We start from the raw sequence: 10707 nt of genomic DNA on the forward strand, positions 1-10707 counted from the left end.
AAATGCATTATCATTATTAAAAAAAAAAAAAAAAAAATCCCCCCCCCCCTCCCCCCCCAGTGTCCTGTCTGGCAATGTGGCAATAAGATGCCACAAAGAGCTCATCAGATTTGACTTTCACAAGTGGAGCAGTACTGCAGTTTTATTATGATTCATGCGGGGAATATCTCAAATGATATGGACACTACAATGGGATAGTAGGAGAGGAAAGGAAGAACAAGAAGAAAAAAAAACAAAAGGTGAAAGAGGAAATAAAAGGAAGGGAATGATAAAACAATTATTGAAAAAACATGTACTTCGTTTAATTGAAAATATGCAGTTCCTATATTGTTCACAAGGGGCGCTGTGTTTTAATTAGCAGATTAAGCTTCAGGTGTTAAAAAAATTTAAACATTTCTTAATTTTTATCTGTTTGATGTATTTTGTCATGCAGGACAGTGTTTTTAAGTTCCAAAAAATGTGAATAAATGTTTCTCAACATTGTATAATCACTGTGATCAGTTCTTATGCATAATGCACAAGTAAATGTTTAACTGAGTAAAAGTATTGTTGAAATTGCACATACTTTTCCTAAAAACGCTGAGGTTATTCATAATACATTGTGTAAAAGTGAAATTAATTTAATATAAAAATCAACAACAAGTCCACATTTATTAGTTCTATTTAATCTTGCAATGAGTTTACTCGTGTGGCCCTCTTGAGATCAGATTAAGCTGAATGCGGCCCTTAAGCCAAACGGAGTTTGACACCCCTGATCTACCACCTCATCAGCAGCATGCCCAGGCGTTGTAGGGAGGTCATACAGGAACATGGAGCATTTAGTTCCTATGCTCCATTTATCTGGAACAAACTTCCAGAAAATTGTAAAGGTGCAGAAAGCCTGAGTTCCTTTAAATCAAGATTAAAAACACATTTGTTTAAGATTGCCTTCAACTGTTCTAGTTAACTGAATCACCACTTTTTTGTTCTTTTTTGTTCTATCTACATTTTATTCCTACTTGCTTTTATTCTGTTTTATTTTGCTATATTTTAATCATGTAAAGCGCTTTGCATTGTCTTTGTACTGAATTGTGCTATACAAATAAATTTGCCTTGCCTTGCCTTGCCTTGGAGGCCACACACGCTACTGAACCTCATTTTGACTGGTTTTAAGGACATTACATCAAAGTTGGAACCGCCTATAGTTTGTTTTTCCACTTTAATTTTGAGTGTGGCTCCAAATCCAGAGCAAAGTATTTAAGAATATTTCATTCAGATCTAGGATGTGTTGCCTTTCATTTTTTAGTATATTGTGGTCCATTAACATGGAATATGAACATTTATAATTTCCCCATGTCTTAATATTTTGATCAGGAGTGGGTGTATTTTTTTTTTGACCCAGTGTGGATCTGAGGTAATTTAAACATGTGTGCCCAGTTCTTGGTGATTTAAAAAACAAAACAAAAAAAAAATGTTGTGGTTGCTCTGTTTGTGAACGTAAATCTCTGACTACAACTGTGTTCGTCCAGCCGGATCCTGCAGAACAAAGACATTATTAAACGGTCACCAGTGATCCATTGGATTTTAAAACCATGTTTATAGATAATGTTCAGATTTAAACATCACTAATATCTAATGTTAATATTACTTCATGCAAAGTCTGTTGCTGACACCTTTTTTTTAAAGTTTTGAAATGCTTTTAATTTTCTATTCGGTTTGGTTTATTTTTACATGTCAGGCAGCATCATCTCAGTTTAAAATGCTCCTCTCCGACAAATCATCAAATTCTGACATTAAATCAATTGAACGGCTGTTAATTACAGATGTTGCGGACAGCGCTGGTCAATACTTGCCGGCAGGCTGTGCTAAATAAAGAAATCAATAAAGTGCAGAGATTCACAGGGGGGGGGGGGTGAGCTCTGTGCTGATGGTTCAAATCGGTGAGGACGACATATTTTAGGTTTTCAGCTTGAGCTCTGTGGAGATGAACTGAAGTTTTTATTTTTATTTTTTTTTCAGATCCAGGTTTTTCTAAACCAGAGTCCAGCGTCTGACCTCCTGTAACAATGAGTACGGTAGAGATCCCAGCAGGTTTGAAGGAGCTGCTGCAGGGTTACACGCTGGAGGTGCTCCGTCGCAGGCCTCCCAACCTGGTGGAGTTTGCTGTGCAGCATTTCACGCGGATCCTGGAGAACCAAAAGAACGAGCAGCGAGCCGGGAAGCAGAGCAGCAGCGACACCAGCAGCAGCAAGCCTGCAGAAAAGGAGGTCGCTATTGAAACGGTGGCAAACAAGTCCAACGAAAACGACGACGAAGAGGAGGAGGAGGTGAAGGAAGCTCCCAGTGAGTGCTCCGCCGTCGCTACGTAGAAGCTGTGGGCCGTGTTGGTGTAAAATCGTGTAAAAACTTTTAACCTCTTGCCCTCTCCTCAGAGTCCAGGACGGGTAGGAGCCGCAGAGTGGCAGGTCAGTGAAAGACCCTCCCTGATTTAGTGTTGGGGCTTCTTAATTTTAATTCTCCCTGTGTTGATGAAAAAAAAAAAACTATAACATTCTCCAGGTTGTTTAATAGGCTGCGGACATTGTAGGGCGCTGGACTGGCAGACTGGGGTGGTGGTCCCAGTGTTGTAAAAAGTACTGAAATCTCAGAGTCAAGTAAAAGTATAAGTACCTCTCTAAAATATGACTTTGGTAAAAGTCCAAGTCACTGACTGAAATGTTACTTGAGTAAAAGTCTTAAAGTATCTGACATGTCCTGTACTTAAGTATGACAATTACTGTAAAAATAGATGTACTCAAGTAATATAATAAAAAGTATAAGTAAAAAGTAAAACAAAGCAAATGCAGTTTGAATGACAGTTGTTAGATTTTGGTAAACTTAGAAAGTCAAATTCACTTAAAATAACAAACAACCAAGTGCAGTTTAAATAGAAAATACAACCTTTTTGAAAGCTTTCAGTTTTCCTTCTTCAAGTAAGTGCTATGCACTTTAAAATTGTACACAACCAAGTGCAGGCAAAATTTAGACCAGGGGGTGTATACTAAGAACATGGTTTAGTTACTCTTTTTGTAACGAGTAACTAAAGCAAACATTGAAAATGTATTGAGTAAAAGTATGCAATTAAGTTCAGAAATAAGATAAGATAAGATAAGCTTTATTGATCTCACAGTGGAGAAATTCACTTGTCCCATCGGCTCAATAGTCAAAAGTCAGAAGAAGGTGTCAAAGTAGGTAAGTACAATCAGTTAGATACAGTTATACAGCTATATACAATTCTGTACACTCCTATGTATAAATATGTTATTGCACATATCTTATTATACAGTTTATACAGGACTATTGCACAGGCTTATTGCACAGTTTATACAGGACTATTGCACAGGCTTAATGCACGGATTATAGCACCTTGTTTAAATAGCTTATTGCACATAAGTTATTGCAGTTATTGTTGCAGCTATGGTGCATGGTTGCAGTCGCTACTCTAATAGTTACACTTATAAAGCAGCGAGTATGATCAGGTAGCAGCAGGAATGAGTGACCTTTATAACATAATAATATAACACAATAATAATAATAATAATAATAATATAATAATAAAAATAAACACAGCACATTATTGCACGTAGTTACTGCAAAACACTTGTTACAGTAATATAGTAAAGTAAAAGTTATCAAAAAATGTTATACTCGAGAAAAGTATAAAGTACTCCAAAATATACTTAAGTACAGTAGTGAAGTATTTTTACTTCGTTACTATACAACACTGGGTGGTCCCAGTTTGTAGGAAGGAGGACTGGAGAGTGTGCTCCAGTTATTGAGGCTCACACTTCTCAGCCTCCCTGGGAAAACCTACTAGCTTCCGTCCTGGCCGGGGAAAAGTGGACCTGTGAAGTAGCTGAGCAGGTCATGCTTCTCTGGTCTGTAGGCGTTTGCTGGATCTGGGGAATGAACTTCAATATCCTGCCTTTTGCTTTTGGCAGATGTTGTGGTTCTGTTGGCCTCCAGCGAGCTCTGGAGCGGTTTGACTCTGAGTGCGAAGCAGCCGGGATGACAGTCGGCTCCTCTAAGTCTGAGGCCGCCAGAAAACGGTGGATTGCCCCCCCTCCGGTTCAGTCTCTTCCTCAAGCGGAGCAGTTTAAGTGCCCCGGTGTCTTGGTGGGATAGAATGAGAGGCGGACAGACGGATTGGGGCTTTATCTGCGGTAATGAGGGCTCTGCTCCGACCTGTGGTGGTGAAGAAAGAGCTGAGCCAAAAAAAAGCAAAGTTCTCCATTTACCGGTCCGTCTAAGTTCCGACCTGCAGCTACGGTCACGAGGTTTGGATCACGGCCAAAAGAGAGAGATCCTGGATCCAAGCGGCCAAAATGAGCTTCCTGCAGAGGGCAGCCGGGCTCAGGCTTAGAGATGGGGCGAGATGAGGATCACTGTTATCTGGGGGGAGCTCATGCTTTTCCACATCAAAAGGAGTCAGTTTGGGTGGTTTGGACAGGATGCCCCCGTGGCTGCCTCCCTTTGAGAGGTCTCCTGGTACGTCCCACTAGGAGGAGACCATGAGGCAGACCCAGAACGAGCTGGAAGGGACTGGATGAGAAATTTAGATGAACACAACTTTGCACAAAAAGTAAAAATGAATCAGAATCGATTAATTTTCATGCTGACGAATTCTCATGCTCTCATAGAAGAACAATACCTTCCGCTATCTAAATGTGCATATATAGGATGGATGAAAGCGGATATATGTGGATGTTTTTCTTGAAAAAAGTGGCATTTAAGAGGTTAAAATGTCAGGAAATGGATGAATATTACCTATGTGTGAAGTGAAGTTAATAATGGACCTCATTAAAACAGTGGAGAGAAAGTATGATGTTTGTCTGGCAGTCTTCTTTTGTCTTTTATTTTTCCTCTTGCAGCATTTCAGGCTCGCCTACTGACAAAGCTAGTGGTCCAGATGTTCCAGGGCAGCTTTGCTCTAGCAAAAGAGGATATCTAGAGACCTAATTACTCAATTTACTTCATTAATACGGTTTGTATTTGGCACAAGTGCAGACGGGTAACATTTATAACATGTGACGCTGTGTTTGTATGACCTTTAAGCTGTTAAAGGTCATTATTTGTAGATGCAGGAGTGTGAACATGTGTTTCTGTTCTCTGGCAAACCTCAAAAAAACCTTTTTTATGTATCCTGGGGACACAGGTGGAGCACAAAATGAAGGTCTCCCCAAGTACCCAAACATGTCTGTTCTGCTTCAGTTTGTGCCGAGGCTTACGACCCTGACGACGACGCGGACGATGACGCCCAGCCTCAGGTCGTGCATCCCAAAACACAAGAGCAGCGTCAACGGCTTCAGGACGCCTGCAAAGACATTCTGCTGTTCAAGACCCTGGAGAAGGTAAAGAAAAAGTGCTGAAGTCGGCGTTGACGGGCGGTACGAGGAGTGCATGATGATGATGATGATGATGACGGCTGACCTGTGGACACACGCGTCAGGCTGAGCAGACAGCTGTAGTTCAATTACGTCTCTGATCTGCATGCATCTCATGAATGAGCCACAGATGTCCTGATTAAAAGCTAAACAAGCAGAGGCAACAGCAGGACTGGACTCTTTGGGCGTGGCATAATCCATAATACATGGTTACAAATGTGTTATCTGCACGAGTGTCTGACCAATCAGATCAGTTCAAAACCTGCTTAATAAAAAAAATGAAAATAAAAAATAAATAAAAACTGCTTAATAGTCTGCAAAGTCACAAAGATCTCCCTCTAGGATTCAACACGACGCCATCTATACTGAACTTTGCTGCATAATCTTCCAGTCAGGCCCAGAAATGAGCGCATTATCTTAACTCTAATTGTTATTTATGATCCTAATTTCATTCTGTGGAGAATGAGATAAAAAAACAAATCAATTGTTTTGTTGGAGAGGCGTCATGTGAAAAGAGAAGTCCTGTGCAGGTTCTCTGTTTTATGACTTTTAGAGGGAAAGCAGTCCTACGAACACCGTATGAAACATTTTTTCACGTGTTTCTCTTGCATGGTGGCCGTTCGTTATTGCGTTGCTTCTTTATTTCACACCTCCTCTATATCGGTGTAACAGATGATATTTTTGAACATCTCTGTTGCTTGTGTAAAGTTAATGTTGAGCCAATTTGCTCCGTTGTCTGCAGGGTGTTAATGTGGCCTGACGGCTCTCATTTTCCACATTAGTGATTTTGTCTTACTGTAAAACACAGAGGTGGCAGAATCATGGTTTTGCTTCATCTGACTTTTTATTTATTTATTATTATTATTATTATTATTATTATTATTACTATTATTATTATTATTATTATTATTATTATTATTATTATTTATAAATCAATACATTTTAGATTGTAAGATCAATTTTATCTTACACCTCATTTATTTTTGGGACTTTTCAGATATGCTACATATATTTATGAACTTGTGGCTTTGGCACATCCAAATTCATGAATACAGAGAAATAAAAAATGTATCAAGCACATTCTTTAGTTTGCAAATTGACAGTAAAATAGGCTGAAATAAAACTTTAATTTTTTTGCTCGTCGTCCACCAGGAGCAGTTCTCTGAGGTCCTGGACGCCATGTTTGAGGTTTTGGTCAAACCTCAGGACCACATCATAGACCAGGGAGACGACGGGGATAATTTCTACGTCATAGACAAGTGAGGAAGACGTTTATTTCTATTTAACGTGAATAAAGCTGTGTGGCCTGACCCGTGCCTCGTCATTCCAGAGGCGTGTATGATATCTTTGTGGCCAAGGATGGCGTGAGCGTGTGCGTGGGGAAGTACAACAACAAGGGGAGCTTCGGGGAGCTGGCCCTCATGTACAACACGCTGCGGGCTGCCACCATCGTAGCCACAGAGGAGGGCACTCTGTGGGGCCTGGTGAGTGAGCCACGCCGCTTCTGCTTCTAACCCCGACGGCGCTGTCGCAAAACCACACCAAAAACAAAAGGTTCCGTTTCTGCCCGGTCAGGACCGAGCGACGTTTCACAGGCTGATAGTGAAAAACAACGCAAAGAAGAGGAGGATGTACGAGGCCTTCATAGAGTGCGTGCCTCTCCTGAACTGCCTGGAGGTTTGTGGACTTTATGCAAACAAAGTCATCGTGAAAAAAGCCGACTCGCACAAAATGACGACCTTCCGCTTCACTTTAGCTCTCCGAGAGGATGAAGATAGTCGACGTTTTGGGAGTGCGAGCGTTTAAAGACGGAGATCGCATCATAGCACAGGTATGCCGTTTTTTTTTTTAAATCTGTTTTTAAAAACATTTTCCTGTCTACTCGTGACAGATTTGCCTCTGTTGCTGCAGGGCGACAAAGCCGACTGTTTCTACATCGTGGAGTCAGGGGAGGTGAAGATACTGATCAAGAGCAAGGTGAATGTTCTCTGATAATCTCAGCAGGAACAGACCTGTTTTCGGTCTCTTTTAGCAGTCTGACTCACGTGTTTCTCTGCGTCTGCTGCAGACCAAGGCGGGCCGGCAGGACAACGCAGAGGTGGAAGTGGCTCGCTGCTCCAGAGGGCAGTATTTCGGAGAGCTGGCGCTGGTCACCAATAAACCTCGAGCAGCCTCTGTCTACGCCGTGGGAGAGACCAAATGTTTAGGTGTGTTAAACGTCCACCTTTTTTTTATTTTTATTTATTTATTTATTATTATTTTATTTTTATTTTTTTAATCATAATGCATGAATGGATCTTCACCGCACTGTCAGGCATGGTAGGACGCCGCCACACCTGTGTTTCTATAATATATAGGTTTCTGGAACATCAAATTATAAATGCAGGGGTATGAAAATTTAACACAAATAGTTCATCCGTTCCCAAAAAAATAAATACATTTTGAAGGTGGATTTTGAGAAAACTTAAATTTTTTTAGACAAAAAACTAAAAAGGAGCACATGTGTTAGCACTGTAAGTGGATTCAAGCTGCCAACTCGGCCCATCAATGATGAAACTTTTTATATTAGCTCCCTTTAAAGCCCCAGACTTTGGTTTCTCAGGGTGAAACAAAGTCTGGGGCTTTTTGGGCTGTCGTGTTTTCATTTGCTTAATGAACCGCTGAGCTTAACTTTTAGACCCAATGAATCGGCTCCGTTTCTGCATCTTGTGCTTTTCGCTGCGTGGTGGAGTGTTAACGCTGAGCTGTGATTTCCAGAAGGAGCCTCCTAGAAAGAGAATGGTTGGTTGGTTGCAGGAGATGTGGAGAGTGTTACAGCAGAGTTAGGTTATAAAACAATATTCCAAGCTTTTCCACATTCAGTAAAGGTTGAACTGCTACAGACCCATCAAGACACGGCCCCCCACCAGAGCTGACGAGCTGGACAAGTCGCCAGTGGTAATGCTGGAGGAGCTGCAGAGGTCCTCTGCTCACAGGAGACCTTTTTAGTCTTTTACTTTAAAATCCTGTTGTTAGCCTTCAATTCTCAGTGAGATCAAGCTTCAAATTACATCTCTGACCTGTTAAAGCTGCACAAATCACCAGCACCTCAGACCAGCTACCCTGAGACTAATGTTAGTTCCTCAAACCCTTGGAAATTTCAGCGGAAAACACAGAGACACACCGGAAACAAACAACCACACTCACGCACGCCTACGGGCAATTTGGAGACCTAACAATCCTGTTTTTGGAAGCCTGTGTACCCAGAAAGTACACGCAAACTGCATGTAGAAAACTCTTCAACTCCAAACGCAACAGTGCTGCTAACTGCGCCACTTAGTTAATGGGAAGGGAGGGCTGAAAACTGATGAATACTGGGAGAAAACCTGCAAAAGGAGACTTGAGACTGGAGCAGAGGTTCACCTTCCAGCAGGACAGCAACCCCAGACATAGAGCTAGAGCAACTATGGCTTAGATCAGCACACATTCACGTGTTAGAGTGGCCCAATCAAAGAGACTCAAGAACTGATCTCCACACATGCTCTTTAAATCTGTCTGAGATTAGCTAGTTTGAAAACAACAATGAGCCAAAAATATAGATAATCTGGTAGAAACGTACCAAAAAAAAAAAAGACTTGCAGCTGAAACTGAAAAGCAGCTGTACAATCAACTGAGTCTGGACAGCTAGATACAAATCACACAGATTATCTGTTGATCCATCACATATAATCCCAATAAATTATACAATTTTCAAGGCTATTTTTATCAAATCGGAGGTTATTTTCATGCTGATGTTCAAACTCTAAACCGGCGGCCCTTTTCGCTCGTCACATAACTGAATTTCATCCATAAAACTGAATGGGGGGGGGGGGGGCTCTACTGTCCTACAAATCAATGTTTCAACAGGCAACAAGGTCAAAATCTAGCACAGCCACTACCATCCAACCCGACCGGACGCTTTCATAGCAAAGCCAGGGTTAGTGTTGTGACATCGTGTTTTAAAAGGTAACATTTCAGCACCTTCACTCTATTTCAACTCAAGGCAGGTACAGAAATACAAAAAGAGAAAATCCTCCTATTTTAAATAAACAAAAGGTCAAAAATAGAAAAGGTTACATCTTTTTTTCTCTCTTATTTCAAAAAGTTGAAACTCATGATTTCACACAGTGACACCTCTCTTATCCTACAATTTTAAAGATTATGGCTTAGATATAATGAAAATTTAATGTCCTAGAAAATTAAAACATTACAAAAGTTTAATGAAAAGGATATTTTACACAGAAATGTCAGGCTTCTGAAAAGTATGTTCATCTCTATGCTCTCCATACTTGGTTGGGATCTCCTCTTGCATGAGTTACTGCATCAATATGGCATTAATGGCTAATTAAGGCTGAGTAACATGTTGGTCGTTGAGGCAGTGTTTGGTACCTCTGTCGGTAAAAGATTATGAATCGACATGAGTTTCAGGGTCTGAAATCACTCACAATATTGATCTTTATCATGATTATTCTAGATTATTTTTATGTTTAAATGTATCTGTACTCAATATGACCATAGTTTGATGTCTTTGTTTTGCTAGTAGGTTTTCTAAATGGACAGAATCAGGTATTGTTTGAAGAAAAACACGGCAGCTGCACAAATCTGATTTAAAAATCAAATCCAATTCTCTTCCAGTGATCGACATCCAGGCGTTTGAGCGCCTCTTGGGGCCCTGCATGGACATCATGAAGAGGAACATCTCGCAGTACGAGGACCAGCTGGTGGCGCTGTTTGGCTGCAGTGATGATTTAAAACATCAGGACTCTGTTTCTGAACCAGCATGTGAATAATAAGCATATGGCTAAGGTGCATTCAATGCACCAAATGTTTTAAACTGTATGCTGACATACACAGCAAGGCCGTAAGTCTGCGTATGCATCTGTCAACCCAAAGTTTTACGGAGATCCTCTTGTTGATATAAAACTTAGTGTGAAACCAAGGTTGTGGTGAAGAAAACGAAGTGATTCAGGAGTTACCATGAGTGTGAACTCATGGTAAAAGCTCATACATTGTAACTATTCAGATAATAAGGCTGGGATTTTATTTAATTTTAAACATTTATTGTTTTTGCTTCTTTCATTTTATGTTAGAGCTGCCTTTGAAGCAAATACTTAACATGAAGCAGGGCAAAGAGAATGATTTTGAGATTTTTCAAGAAGACGCCACTGTTGAGGTTTCTTTTTTTCTTTTTTTTTTTTAGAAATCCGTTTTTAGGGTATAGTTAAAAAACCGACAACACATATGGACTCATCTCAGTTGGAGGATGCTTCGCTCTTCTTTTTTTGCA

At 40.5% G+C, this 10707-nt stretch overlaps 1 protein-coding gene across 2 annotated transcripts; it reads left to right on the top strand.

Annotated features, from left to right (window-relative positions):
* The first annotated feature begins 1919 nt into the window (after positions 1 to 1919).
* Positions 1920 to 10707, top strand: prkar2ab (protein kinase, cAMP-dependent, regulatory, type II, alpha, B). Of its 2 annotated transcripts, none has more exons than XM_036151231.1 (10): positions 1920 to 2306; positions 4111 to 4118; positions 5192 to 5369; positions 6555 to 6661; positions 6733 to 6886; positions 6978 to 7079; positions 7159 to 7233; positions 7314 to 7379; positions 7471 to 7609; positions 10056 to 10707. In XM_036151231.1, the coding sequence occupies exons 1-10, from the start codon at positions 2046 to 2048 to the stop codon at positions 10208 to 10210; spliced, it is 1245 nt and encodes a 414-aa protein (XP_036007124.1). In that variant the 5' UTR covers positions 1920 to 2045; the 3' UTR covers positions 10211 to 10707. The 2 variants fall into 2 exon arrangements, with proteins under 2 accessions (XP_036007124.1, XP_036007123.1); XM_036151230.1 differs by lacking the exon at positions 4111 to 4118 and adding an exon at positions 2412 to 2444 and having other exon boundaries at positions 1921 to 2322; positions 5230 to 5369.

Source organism: Fundulus heteroclitus, chromosome 20 (assembly GCF_011125445.2).
Source record: "Fundulus heteroclitus isolate FHET01 chromosome 20, MU-UCD_Fhet_4.1, whole genome shotgun sequence".
NCBI lineage: Eukaryota > Metazoa > Chordata > Actinopteri > Cyprinodontiformes > Fundulidae > Fundulus > Fundulus heteroclitus.